Source organism: Podarcis gaigeae, assembly GCF_964106915.1.
Source record: "Podarcis gaigeae genome assembly, chromosome: 4".
Taxonomy (NCBI): domain Eukaryota; kingdom Metazoa; phylum Chordata; class Lepidosauria; order Squamata; family Lacertidae; genus Podarcis; species Podarcis gaigeae.
In genome coordinates, this window is record NC_139677.1 from 32,573,962 (window position 1) to 32,589,009 (window position 15,048).

Below are 15,048 nucleotides of genomic sequence, written 5' to 3' on the forward strand. Positions count from 1 at the left end.
AAAGTGAAATTGACCAATTCTATGAAGATTTACAACACCTTATAGAATTGACACCAAAGAAGGATGTTCTTCTCATTATAGGGGATTGGAATGCTAAAGTAGGGAGTCAAGAGATAAAAGGAACAACTGGCAAGTTTGGCCTTGGAGTTCAAAACGAAGCAGGGCAAAGGCTAATAGAGTTCTGCCAAGAGAACAAGCTGGTCATCACAAACACTCTTTTCCAACAACACAAGAGAGGACTCTACACATGGGCATCACCAGATGGGCAGCATCAAAATCAAATTGATTATATTCTCTGCAGCCAAAGATGGAGAAGCTCTATACAGTCAGCAAAAACAAGACCTGGAGCAGACTGTGGGGTCAGTGCACACCGACCTCTCTCGCTCTCCAGGCTTCCAAGGTAGCCGCCTGAATGCACCTTAAACGGCACCTTGTTTTAGAGCGGGAAAACAAGAGGGGGAAAGTTAGGTTCTCCCCTTCTCTCCGCAGCGTCTCCTGCCGCTTCGCTGAAGGGGCGCTGGGCAGAGAGGGGGAGAATTTTTTTTCTTGTTCTCCCCCCTCTAAAACAAGGTGTGTCCTATTGTCTGGTGCGTCCTATGGTGCGAAAAATACGGTATAATTTAGGACTAGAATCAGGATATTTTTGAAATGTGAATGAATGTAATAATTCACTGTGTGCTTTCAAAGAATGGGGAAAGAACACCTATTAATAGCCATGACATCTGCTACAAAACGAGACATTGTGCAAGATAAGCAGCTTCAAAGGAAATCTCATTGTAAGCAGAACCTCCTCAGGAAGCTTCTGAACTTCTTAGAACTCTCAACTGTTCTTTCTTCTGTTATTGGCAATTTCAGTTGTTAAGCAGCATTTGGTAGCCAAACATTTGGTCAGTGTTTCCCCCCCCCCAAAAAAATATATATATAAATGTTTGGGGGTACTCCAGAAAATCACTATTTTATGGTTCAAATCAGGAAAAAGAAATACAGTAAATCAGGGATGTCCAACAGGTCAGTCGCTCCCTGAGGTTTTGGTAGATCGCGGTCGATCTCTGGCTCCCTTTCCTTAGCGTTGCTAAAACTGACTCCTGCCCCGGCTTCCATTGTTGTTTGATCTCTGGAAGGGAAGATGGAGCTTTCTCTGTGCTGAATCCCCCCCCCCCAAAAAAGGGGGGTTTCCTTCTCAAATAAAGCTCAACAACTCTGAGCTGAACCCCCCAAAACGGGAGTAGATCACTGCCAGTTTTTAATTCTGAAAGCAGATCGCAGTCTCTTGAGAGTTGGCCACCCCTGCAGTAAATGGACAAAGTACAAAGATTCACAAAATGTTTAGGGGTATATATACCCCTGCGTCCTCCCCCCCCCCAAAAAAAGAACTGCATTTGGTCATAGAGTATTTTGTGTGCAGGCAGGAAAGCTTCTGCAGAACACCAGCAGAGACCAGGATGACAGGGCTCATTTCAACCAAAGCTGCATCCCAAATCTTTTTAACACCAATAGTATTTCACAGCTCCTTCCAAATCCTTCATGAAATGTGCAATCATTAGTTGCACTGCCACGAAAACACAACTTCCCAACACTTTTCAAATTCAAATTCCTATTCAAGAACATGTCTAATAAATCTAAATAACAATCCAGCTCTAAAGTTGATTACTTATATTCTCAATTTCATGAATGACTTGTTTCTAGAAATACTGAAACTGCAGAAAAGAAAGGAAGGAAATATCTAAATATTTAGAAATATCTAAAATGGAACCTGATCATGGTTTTGTGCATTGCAGCAAGTGAAGAGCGCAAGGAATTCTTCTTGGGTACTAGTAAAAGCTCTGCTGTTGGTACCTCAAATAAATCTTCTGGGTACTTCTAGGTCCCTAAGCATCAAAGAAAGAGGTCTATTTTGATTAAAACAAGACTGGCACTATGTGTTAGGTACTCCTGGTAAGAGATCCCTACAGCTGATATAATACAAAGTAATTTATTAAATACATTAACAAGGTTGTTTAAATGCCATTTCAAACTGCAAATAGAAACCCCAAGTACAAATTGTGCAGCTACTTTGACATTTGCTACTTTCTTTCTTTCATGGCCCCCCGGAACATGTGGGCTCTTCACAGAGCATAAGTGGAACCCTGTATCATACAAATATCAAAGTGTGCTATTTTAAAGCAAAATGGCATAACTCTTTGGTCTGGGAGTCACATTGCCAAGTAGTTAGCCAACAGAATGAATCCAGTGAGGTCCAAACTTTTTTCAAAGAGGGCCAGATTTGATGAAGTGAAGGACCGTGAGGGCCGACCAAAGAGCCGACCCAAGTTGTTAATCTTTTTTTAGGATTGAAGTGTTGTTGAGGGGGGGTTTGGATTTTGCCCCAGGAAATAAACTGCCACAGGGGCCACATTAAACTGACCGGCGGGCCAGATTAAGCCCCCCATCATGGTTTTCAATGCTGTGCCATGTAGATTCGTTCGAGGAAAATACAGCCGCAGCAGTAGAAACAGAATACCACCTTTATTAGGATCAACTAAAAGCCATAAACCAGTGAGCTAGCTTCCTGTCCCAGGCTGGATGTTAAGACCCTCCCATCCTTTGCCTGATGATTGGATTTCATAGTTAATTTGATGCTGTGACCATCTTCTGTGGTAACAAAGACTGCTGCTCCTAAAAGAAAACAGAGGGCTCCTCCAGACTGCTGTTTTATTGTGTGTGTATTCTGAAACATCTTCTTAACATTAGTGCATTAGTTGTAGATTTATTCTGCTTGCAGTTTGCTTTGCAATGCTTCCGCAATGGTATCGCATTATTGCTGTCTATAGCACACAATAAAACTGATAATAATAATAATAATAATAATAATAATAATAATAATAATAATAATAATAATTTATTATTTATACCCTGCCCATCTGGCTGAGTTTCTCCAGCCACTCTGGGCGGCTTCCAACAGAATATTAAAATACAATAACCTATTAAACATTAAAAGCTTCCCTAAACAGGGCTGCCTTCAGATGTCTTCTAAAAGCCTGGTAGTTGTTTTTCTCTTTGACATCTGGTGGGAGGGCATTCCACAGGGCGGGCGCCACTACCGAGAAGGCCCTCTTCCTGGTTCCCTGTAACTTGGCTTCTCACAGCGGGGGAACCACCAGAAGGCTCTCAGCACTGGACCTCAGTGTCCGGGCAGAACGATGGGGGTGGAGCCGCTCCTTCAGGTATACAATAAAACTAGAACATTTATGGGATAAAAAGGTGGGATTTCAGCAGTAAGTTACAAGATATACAGAACTGAAAGTGGGATTGTTTATGACTGCTCCAAAAGCATCAGGAGCACAGATTGTCATGAATGTGCAATTTTTTAAAAAAATGACCGCTGAACAGCCGTCATATGACACCCCTCCTCACAAAAATTGTGCAAACAAATCAGGCTGAATGCTTAATGAACAGGTGACCTGGAAGCCACCAGACTGAGCCCCAAACAGCATGATTATTATAAAATTGTGCAATAGCCTTTATGAATCAAAGACTGTTTCCGGAGAGCATGACCCGCCTCATCATAGAAATTATGCTTTCCTGTAGGCACAAACACAAGATTCTTTCAACATTAAAAAATATGCTCTGTAAATACAAGCAATGTGGACTGAATATGTTGAATGATAATGAAAAGTTTCATGAGTAAAATATGAAGAGCAGAAGCATATTGTCATAATGACTATTGTGGGTTTAGTTAAGTAATGCTGCTTTGCTATTTTCCTGTTCAGCATAAAGTCCAAAAAATTTTCTCAATAAAAAAAAATGTATATCATTGTCCATTCACCCATTTATCATGGTTGGAGTTATTTCACAAGTAAGTTTCTTACAGTTTGACACTACTGGTTCTGTGAACCAGCCTGAGACTTCAAGGTATGGGCCATTATATAAATTCAATAAATAATAATAATAATATATTTCACATTTTACTTTTTAGTATTCTTTTGCCCCTTCTAAATCAATAAAAGAACTGGAAGTTTAAAACATCTCTACCTCTGAAACATTACATGTTTATTAAAAAAAATGTATTTCCTGGGAATCATTACTATTCATAACAACAATCGCAGAAGGCAAATATTGCGAAGGAACCAACATTCTTATGATACTTTAAGCCAGAGAGTTGTACCCAACTACACAGAGTAAACCCATTTACATTAATGGACCTCAGTCATGTTTATTACTTTTGATGGATTCACTGATAATTATTTTATTATGACATAAGCATTCATGAACCAGAGTCCTGTTCACTCAATGTATGAAGCACTGATATAAGCAAGGATATGCAAACTTGTTCATTTCAATTTTCCCAGTTTTCCAATCTTAGGTCCACATTTCCACATCAGTTTGTGAATTTTTCTTTTGAGTTCTCATTAAAATCCACCAGCATTTTAATGCAAATTACTCCTGTTATACACATGCTCATATGTGATTTGCCTAAGACACATTTTTGCAAAGCCACCACCTCTAAATGTATGTTATTTTCATGTATATGCATGTTTTTATGGACACTTAACCCGAGTAGATGCATTTTTGTACAAATTAATTGTCTGGAAAACTACATTGCAAAGTTCAGAGAAGTGTGGATTTTGAAGGATAGCCGTTTCCATGGTGTTTGTGAATTAAATCAAATTTGGGGCAGGTGTGTGCATGTATTTGCAGGGAAAGAATAAGCAGTGAGGGGCAAGGGAAATAAGATATAAAAAACACAGTCTGACTATTACATCAAAACTTAAACGAAAGTCAAATATAAACACAGTGATCCAACTACTCCCTGAATATTGCATAGGGTGAGTTCAAATGAAATGGTGCATATAAGAGGCTGCAAATGATTTCAGCCACGTCTAAGTCACTCATCAAGTGCTGCCATAATACAGTAAGGGTAAACAATGAAAAAACTGCAAGGTTGAATTTCAGCAGAACAAAGAAACAACTGGTCAAATGTAGCTAGGGGCTACGTGTTCACAGAAAGAGACTTCCATTAGAATTACCATACATCCAGAATTTCCTAGACATGGCTGGAATTCAGTCGTAGGAAACAGTGTCCATGTGGAAATCGCTGAGCAGTGTCCAGATTTTCACTTTTTGAAGTAAGGCAGCCCTGCTTCCATGGATCTGTCTCTAGCCAGGTGGTGTATCAGACCCAAAGACCTATGCTCCAGATGTGATTCCCTTCTATGAGCCAACCTTTTGCACAAAGCTAAAATCCTATTGAAAGGCTGATTGGCAGGAGGAGGAAGGTGGTGGTCTAGATTCACTAAACAGCTGGTTGTCAACATTTCAGCTTTCTTTAAAACAGGATACACGGGTGTAGCTGATGCATGCATTCAGCTGGAGTGTAGCCACTGCACGTAGTTTTCCTCCCACAACAAGAAAAACAAATGAAAAACCCTGCTCATCGTTCATTAGTAGAAATAAGTCGTTTCAAGTGGATCATTTTTTTATTTGAAACACCATGTGAATTTGGTACATTAAGAAATGCTAGTGGAAGTGATGTTGTCAAAAGAGTCCATGTACCATGTACAAATGGTGGCTGTAACAGCATCATCCATCAAAGTAGGCTTTTGAAACAGCTGCGCCAGAAAATGTTAAAAGGATACGAGGGTTTCTGTTGTATTGAGAGAGGTTGGTACCAAAGGTAGTTCTGGAGAAACCTGGTGTCCTGGTGGCATTCGGTATCTGACCTTTTTCCAGAACTTGGTATTTGCGGAATAAGAATGCTTCTTCGTAAGGTCACCTTTCCATCTAATGGCTCCTTGCTTTTGCTTGATGTATCTAATGGATTCTGGCAAGCTGCTGTAATCCTCTATTTTACCCATTTCGATCAGAATGACTTTCATTCCAGCACTTTCACTCATAAGGGCATTGTACAAAGCTATTTGCTCCTCAGGAACCCCTTGTGATATACTGTAGGTTTGGAATCCTGGTACTAAAATAATGATTAGCCTTCTGCTTTGCTTAATGGTTTCATCAATAACGTTGACTACAGCTGTAAATAAAATAAATAAATAAATAAATAAGATAAATACCGCATCAAATATGGGCTTCTGCAAGTAAATCACCTACTTTTTGTGATATTCATGGATTCTTATCGACGCAGGAATTTTTCTTAGGAGGAAAAATCCCAGATATCTGACTATATGCACATAACATATTGATGCCTTGGGATTTGAAATACGTATTCAACTCTGTGTGGGTATCCAACTTTGGCTCAAAAGCAAGCAAGCAGGATGGATAGGTTAGTTAGCAAGCAGGATGGATATTAGTTATTGCAAGTTATTAACACCTCATTAGTTTATGGATGAGACTGAGACAACCTCTTTCATTTAAAGAACAATGATGAATGAATGCTTTTTTCTTTTCTTTTTTTACCTTTTCCTGGTAAGTCATCCCGGCCAAGGATAAATAGATTATACCCACACTTTTTCTCCAAAACCTCAGGAAGCACTTTCAGAGCAAAACAATCTTGGGTATCTGTTTTTGGATACAGTACGTAGGCATCATAGATCTTGCCATCTGAAACTGAACACCACATGTAAACCTCTAATATTTTACTCTTCGATACTTGCATTTCCAGTTTTACTTGGTAACCCCCCTCTGGGAAAAGCTAATTTTTGAATAGCAACTGGTTAAGGAACAACATTGGGCAGATGCCATGATTTGATTCTATCTGGACTGTGTGTTGATATGGCAGCAGCCTGCAGTGGAAGACTCCTGGACTGATTAGGCAACACCAGTTTGTGAAGAGATTATGCAAATTTACAAAGGGGAATCTTGGATTACAGATTTGGAGCATAAAGAAGAAGAAGAAAGACATAAAATGCACACAGAAATGTTTTGACTTAACTCATTTGCAGAATGAACTCAGAGATTGTTGAAAATAATGGATTAACATCAGAATGAATTATGGGAATTATTATGAAGTAGAACTATGAGGTGATTAGGATTCCCTCCAATCTCAAAGCATGGGAAGTCAGCCAAAAATTTATAATTAGGCATAATATTGGGAGTGTTCGATTATTGGATAATTTGTACAATTTAGAATGTATAATATAGCTTGACTGGATTGTTAAAATGGAATTTTAATAAAAAAATTTTTATAAAAAAAGAAAGAAACTGAACACCACAGAACAAGGTAATTGGCAGAGCTAAATAATAACACAAGGTGCTAGGTATACTGTGTTATTTTTATGCTGCCTATTATCAGCAAGTAGATCAGCATATATCTCATGTTTTTAAGTGACATTCAATGGGCAAGCCTGCTTTGGGACAAGATACAGGGGCAGCTTGGGCTGTGAGCTTTATTTCGGTTCCTTCCTCCAGTCATTTTTTAACCTAGGAGTTTGCACTCGAGGACCTGGCATTGTGGCTACTTCTAAAGCCAAGATGGTCAACTCCTGGAAGTGGATGAGTCAGAGATGAGCCACATTACTAGCCCTGCCCATTTGGTTTCTACAGCAACAGCATGGAAGGTGCAATGGAATGGCACCTCTGATAACAAAATAATCGGCACTGAATCCCAACCATTAGCAACTGTCTTGCAACCACTCCATCTGTAGATATCACATGACTACAGCCGCCCATTGCTTTGCTATGGCATGTTTTCCGCACCCCCTTCTTTGCTTTTATTTTTGTGGCCGCAGATACGGGCACTGCATTCCTTCTCTTTCGTAGTACTTTGCAGTAAATAATATACCATTACCTTTTTTATGAAGAAAAGGGTGGCATGACTTCCGATACCAAAGTACAAGCTCAATCTTGAACAATGCACAGATTAGCACAGGAATAAAGATGAGCAATACAAGTGCAATCAGTCCCAGGATATTTTTGGCTGAAATGGAAAAGAAAATGAAAATGAAAAAATGGAGCCACTCAGATGTACCAGAATCAGACAAGCAAAGCATATATGAATATTTCAAAGTAGGGTATGCAACTGGGATCCCACTAGGACAGGAATTGGAAATGTTGGGTCCTCCAGGTGTTAGAATCATACAACTATAGAGCTGGAAGGGACCAGAAGGATCATCTAGTCCAGCTAGATGCATTGCAGAATAGAAGATGGACCACAACTCCCATTATCCTAGAGCAGGGGTCAGCAAACTTTTTCAGCAGGAGGCTGGTCCACTCTCCCTCATACCTTGTTGGGGACCAGACTATATTTTGAGGGGGGAAATATGAATGAATTCCTATGCCCCACAAATAACCCAGAGATGCATTTTAAATAAAAGCACACATTCTAATCATGTAAAAACACGCTGATTCCTGAGGGTCCTCAACCCTCCAGAGGCAATTTGAAAGATGTGTTTATTCATTTGCATTCTTCACAATTATTCATTTTTTTACTAATAAAAATACCAGATGACATACGTACGCGGGCGTTGTATTAAGAAGTATGCAGCAACTTCTCCCGCCTGGCAAACAAACCGCTGGTCATAATCTTCATTTTTCACCTCATTGATGGTCAGAGGGACAACATAAGCCCATGCTCCTTCAACAGGGAAGTCTTTTCTGTTCAAAAAGTAGTAGAAGTACACATTGAAAATGTGTTCTAAGGGAGCATTGTGGGGGTTTCAGCAAAGTGTTTCCAGGTGCAAAAACTGCAGTCCAGATTTAAACTAGCTGTTTGGTGGACAAGGTCACATCACTAACTCTTGGGCCGATTCAATCTACCCTGTCATGCAGCTGTGCAGATTTTATACATGGCCATTTTCTAAACGAGATCCTGTGTGGAATCTGCTGTGGACAAAGCTGAAGGACAGAAGTGTCCCATGCCATTTGTCATGAGTACACAACGAGAGGAAACAAATCATGCTGGGTTTATTTATGTTAAAAATAGATATTGCAATTTCTTTCCACTTCTATTACTTTCTTTCACACACCTTTAAACCAATTTTCTGCTTCTTTCTCTATTACACATTGCAATTGAGTAGATTGAAAGTCTAACACAAAGGTGGGGTGAGGGGTGAGTGATGGGAAAAGGAAGTATCTGTGGGATTGAGTGTGGGTATGTATGAACATTTTTAAGGATTGTATGAAATGTATGTTTGTATATTCGTAACGTGTGTATTAATGCTGAATTATTTTAATAATAAAAACTTGTTTAAATTTTTAAAAAAGATATACTTACTCGAATCCTTCTTCAATTCTACCTTTAAACAGGAAGTTTACTGGAGTATTATTGACTTTCCAGGTGATGCTATTTAAAGAGTTTCTGTAACTTGACACATTGCACATCGTAAATATTTTGGAGCCTGCAAAATTCATTATCAGAAAATGGCCATAAGACACTTTCAATAAATTGTATTTGTACAATCATGTGACTATCATCACATCTTCTGGTATATAATCTCTCAGTCTTTGTGCTAATGTAGTGTTTCAGTGATGTCTACACTGGCTTGGTCATGTACACAGAATGAAAGATGGCAGGATCCTCAAAGATGTGCTTAACGGGAAAGCTGGATTCAGGCACCAGGCCTGTTGACAGGCCAACCTTGCATTATAAAGATGTCTGCAAATGGGACATGAAGGCTGGCAACATTAACCCCAATGTTTGGGTATCCCTTGCAGATGACTGCAGGGCATGAAGACAGACAGTGAGGTCATATATCCACAACAGTGCCCAGAAGAGACCTCTGAGAGAAGCTCAGAGAGAAGAAATGCCATGGTACATCTGTAACAGTGAAACCAGATGCCTTCATCTGCCCCATCTGCAACAAAACATGTCTCTCCCATATTGGTCTCTACAGCCACAGCAGGCACAACTCTCCAACAGTTTCACTTCACCTGATGGCAAACTCTTCCATCACCTCTTGAGACAGATGGATACCAACGACAACAAGAGTAAACCATGCAGAAAATACAATTATCAGAGCTCTGCAGATTTCAAAAACTATTTAGGGGGAAAATACTGTAGCAAAAGCAGGGGGACACTGAACAGTCAAATAAGGAACTACTTAGAAAGTGCAATGCTAGCGATAACTACTGGTAACAGTGCCTTCGACTCATGGAAATAATGAAATGATTGAGTTCTTATTCATTTTGTGTTGTTGTAGGTATTTTTGTTCGGCCAGTTAAAATATGAAAGTACTAAATGACTTACCAAGTTCAGCTTCAATAGTATTATTTCTGGGGTACAGAATCTCAGTTCTTTTCTTTGGTTCATTCGCTAGCAACAGAAGAAGACAGAAATATTTTTATAAGATCAGATAGAGAACAACAACTCTTTTGGGGGATGGGATTTCCATAGTAGTTCAGATAATAGATATGGTCAATATATAATAATAGATATTGTCTTGATGATGGGAGAAAGAGTCCAGGCCTCAGTATGGCCCAGACGTCTTTACAACAGAAGATGTTCCCTAGACTCCAGGGCAGGTAGCCACATCCAGGCAAAATCTCAGGGAGATGGCAGAGAGCTCTCTCCACCCCAGCTGGGTGGAGTTTATTATTTAATTTCCCTTCCTTCCTTCCTTCCTTCCTTCCTTCCTTCCTTAGGAAGCCAGAAACTGGAAGCCAAAGTCTGCTAGAGAAGAAAGTAAGGAGAAAGTCAGGGGAGAAGCCAAATGCCCTAACTCGATACTCTCCTGAACTACCATCAGGACTGGTTTGAGACATTTTGCTGCCAGAGGCAGAACAGCAAATGCCTTGCCCACAAACAGTGTGACAGACACCCATACTAAATATGGGCGCTGGGTAACATGACCAATTTTATGAGTGTGCTAAAAGACACAACTCTCCTGTTTTTAACACAGGAGAGGTCTGGAACTGACTGTTTGTGGCAGCATTTGTGAGTCAGCAGAAGCAAGGTATTGTGCTTCTTTGAAGACTGCCCCTTCTCCACTCCCAGAGGTTCAATGTATGAGGCAGTAGCATACGGTGAATTTTTTGTAAGAGAACAGTGAGGGCCAGAGGTACCAGCTTGCAAGTGTGATGGGGGTGGGGGGAATCACACGCATGAGCACAGCATAGCACCTTCCTCCCTAAACTGGGCAGAAGCTTCCAAGGCTTTGGGAAGGAGGCACCAGGGGAACATTTAGGGGACTAGCCTAGTCCCCGCTAGACCACTGACCACATGCCACTGGTATGAGGATGCACTTCTGAAACAAAACAAAACTATTTATTTAATGACATTTAATGAGGATTCCAAATGTGAAGGTTATGCAAACAAGGCAGAAAACTTGGTTCAAAGCACGCACTCTTTGCATAGAGCTTTAAACCACACTTTTTTAAAAAGCAAGTCTCAATATAGATTTTTCCCACCTAGACAAACCAGCAACACTCACTCAGCCCTTTGTAGGGTTTCAACTTCCCCCTCAAGGAATCAAACTGGGTTGCCCTGCCTGGTTAAAACTTGTTCCTGACAGAGCAGGTAGCTATCTAACTCACTAACTGGTAGTCAATTCTCTATCTGAGCTCACTCAGACAGATCAAGGTGCCTGCCATCTGCCCTCACCGACCGACAGTCTCTGTTAAACTTCCAGCTTCTCAATTTCTGACCTGCCAATCCCTCCTGATTGGCTGATGGCCCAACCAGCTCTCACTGGTTGCTGGGTCCCCAGGAGGCTGACCCAGGGCCTGTCCATCACACACAATACCAAAGACCGGCCTAGGTATTTCAGCATCTGATGCAGAAAATCACACAGCCACCTCTCCCTGGGAGTAAAATGATGATTAAAAACTAACAGTCTGCTGTGTTTTCATGGCAACTCAAAGTCAGCTGTTTGAGGTAGCCACCTCACTCACGGTAGGGCTGGCTCTGGGTACCAGGTGACTCTGCTTTCCATAGCAGCTGGCCTCCCATTTTCCCCAGCAGGGGATCTTGTCTGCCCTCTGTTGATGGATTCTGCCTGAGCGATAGCCAGGATTGCCTTTCAAGGATTTCAAAGAGCCCCTCTCTCTTTTCCTAACTCAGACAACTGTGCTCAAACTCCACAGGGCAACAACCAAGGACAAGGACTTTCAAAAGTGGGGAGTGCTTTCCTGCAAGTGCAAAAGACAATAACTACATATCTGACATCCAACAGCAACTCCCCGTCTCTATCTCGTGGCCTGCCCAGAGAAAACAAGGGGTGCTTCCAAACTGTGCTTTTACTGCATAATAGCCATGCTTTGCTCACTAACTTTTTACAGGGCAGCTACATAAGCTGTAAAAAAAACTGAATATGAGAACAAATTGGCCAACATATAGACAACTATTGAAAGAAGAACAAGGGAAACTCAAATTAAAACCCTTTGAGGAGATACACCAATTTGAAACTGAGAGGTGGCATTATATACAACTAGGAAGTATATTCTGATTAAAAAAAAGGCTTTGCAAAAGAGGATTCAAAATTCAATATTATAATAATTCAAAACAATAAGAAATTGCTATCTAAAACATATAATCTTTTACTGGACTGGGAATTGATGGATGAAGAAGTGAAAGAAACAGTGATTAAATGGGCCCAAGATGTCGGACATACTATTTATCTAGAGCAATGGGGGAAACTCTGGTGAGAAGATATTCTATTTACCGCCTTGTATACAATCAAAGAAAATTTTATAAAGATGTTCCATAGGTGGTACTTAACACCAGTTAAGTTGGCAAAGATATATAAATTGAAATCCAACCTTTGTTGGAGATGTGGCAAAAAATAGGAACAACAATCCATATGTGATGGAGGTGTGAGGAAATCTCTAAGGGATGTACTGAAGACCTCATACAATAAAACTTAAAATGGATTAAAGTTTTAAAATTAAAACTGCATACAACCCCATTACATAGGGAATATTTGTACAAAATACATGCTTTACCAAGAACTAAAACATAAAGATTTACCTTTAACAATCACAAAAATGCTCCTTGAAACATTATATTGATTCCCCAAATAAGTGTACGTTATTTTACATTCATATTTTCCCTTATCATCTTCTCTCACGTTGTTTATTACAAGATATGATTGCAAGACAAAAACTCGTTCATCCTGCTCCACTGCCTTGCATTCCTAAAAGCAAACAAAAGTTCAGTTTAAATGCACACAGAATGTGAAAAGTACACATTATTTGCTCATGCTTAGTTTGGCTTATCCTAAACAAATCCCTATATAGAGTCTTATGCTAAAGAAATTCACTGTAGAGGAAGGCAAAACTAAGAGAAATTTTAATGTTCCTCTGTTTTATATAATATACACAATAACTATTCAGTCAAACATTCAGCATGAAGAGCAATATTCTACACTGACCTTTTTAAAAAGCACCATAGTGACTTTTTCTTATGAAATAACCTGGTTGTATTATGTTAATATATGTTACATTATTTGTTTTGAATAAAGAGGCAAAGTGGCATGTGCCTGTCTGCCCTGTATACTTTATGCTATAATGAGCTGTGGAGAAGTTGCAACGTACTAAATTTATGTGCCATCCCATTTATGTCTAGTTTGAGCTGCCTAAGAGAATATGCAGTTCCACGCTTGTTGAGAAAACTGGAATGAAGGGAGTTGCCTGCCTTGGGCTCACTTCCAGTTTCATAACCCAGATGGGAAAATAAATGATTTTAATTGTAGCCTGGGAGATTTTGCTGGAGAAAATAAGCGGGCAATGGAAGGGTTGAGGGCTCCCTCCCCAACTGACTTTGCTTCCCAATAATATTAATAATAATAATAATAATTTATTATTTATACCCTGCCCATCTGTCTGGGCTTCCCCAGCTACTCTGGGTAGCTTCCAACAAAATATTAAAATACCGTAATACATCAAACATTAAAAGCTTCCCTAAACAGGGCTGCCTTCAGATGTCTTCTAAAAGTCTGGTAGTTGTTCTTCTCTTTGACATCTGGTGGGAGGGCGTTCCACAGGGCTGGTGCCACTACCGAGAAGGCCCTCTGCCTGGTTCCCTGTAACTTGGCTTCTTGCAGTGAGGGAACCACCAGAAGGCCCACGGCGCTGGACCTCAGTGTCCGGGTAGAACAATGGGGGTGGAGACACTCCTTCAGATATACTCCCCCCCCCCAACTGCCCTGGCACTTCAGTTGTGAGAGAAATGTGGCATTGAGAAGTTACTAACAATAACGTTAAGTATTCATTAGAAGAAAAGAAATGATAGGGAAGTACCACAGAAGAAGGGGACCTATAAGGGTCTGTACCTTATACCAACGAACAGACAAAAAATCCAGCTCTCGTCCCAAGTCCTCTGTGTTAGAACACACAATCTTTGCAGCTGATCCTTTTGGTACCGTTTGATTGTAGCTGGACTTCTCATTAAAACAGAGAGCGGCACTGTCGTTGACAACCAGTATTCTAATCCTATTTCTGTAGCATATTGTCGAATTCTGGTAACTAAACATGAAAGTGTCAGAGTTAAAATTACTTCAGTTTTATGCTTTTGCAGCGTAAGCATACCCACAGCCATTCCAAGTGTTACCCCCCCCCCACCCTCACAATTATTATCTTGCACTCTTTCCTTCTCGCTAATCCCAGCATAAGATAAGGAAGGTGGCTGTTTGGATGCCTTTTGTTATAGCGACAACGCAATAGCAAGCACAATTTTGTTACCAAATAGACCCCTGTCTACTTTATTGAGGGTGCAATCTTAAACTCCAAAGTAAGTCCCATTGAACTCATAGGGGTGTACTTCAGCCTAGACTAGGGGCATGGGTGTAGCCAGAGGGGCATGGAAGCAGCTCCCCCACCCCTAAATCAAATAAATAAATAAATAATACTTCACTAAAAGTAGAAATAATCAGAATATTTGAAATTGAAATGCACGCTGCGGTCACTTGGATTATATTGTGAAAGGTTTTCAGCAAATCCAAGAAAAGTTGTTTTAGTCTAGATTTTTAAAAAAATAAAATAAAAATTGTGTGTTCTTTGTAATTTTGCAAAATATACTCGTTAACCACATGAAAGGTACTCCCTGACATCAATTTTTTATTTAACTTAGTTTTCAAATGACTGAAGAGTTTGACAGATTTTTCTGAAAACTTGGCATCAGAAGAAAGTAATTTTAAAACAACTGTTGTTGAAATGTTTTATTCTGAATCTGCTAGACATAGTCAG

At 40.0% G+C, this 15,048-nt stretch overlaps 1 protein-coding gene across 1 annotated transcript in view; it reads right to left on the minus strand.

Annotated features, from left to right (window-relative positions):
• Positions 1–3,790: 3,790 nt before the first annotated feature.
• The window catches only part of LOC310842765 (uncharacterized protein), a 60,609-nt gene continuing 49,351 nt past the window's right edge, over positions 3,791–15,048 (minus strand). Inside the window, exons 14-21 of the mRNA XM_083734904.1 lie at positions 14,136–14,328; positions 12,833–12,998; positions 10,115–10,180; positions 9,143–9,266; positions 8,387–8,523; positions 7,718–7,846; positions 6,388–6,537; positions 3,791–6,004 (exon numbers count right to left, since the gene is read on the minus strand). Of these exons, the coding sequence (XP_083591030.1) occupies positions 5,604–6,004; positions 6,388–6,537; positions 7,718–7,846; positions 8,387–8,523; positions 9,143–9,266; positions 10,115–10,180; positions 12,833–12,998; positions 14,136–14,328 (1,366 nt within the window). The 3' untranslated portion in view covers positions 3,791–5,603. The remainder of the gene's footprint in view (positions 6,005–6,387; positions 6,538–7,717; positions 7,847–8,386; positions 8,524–9,142; positions 9,267–10,114; positions 10,181–12,832; positions 12,999–14,135; positions 14,329–15,048) is intronic.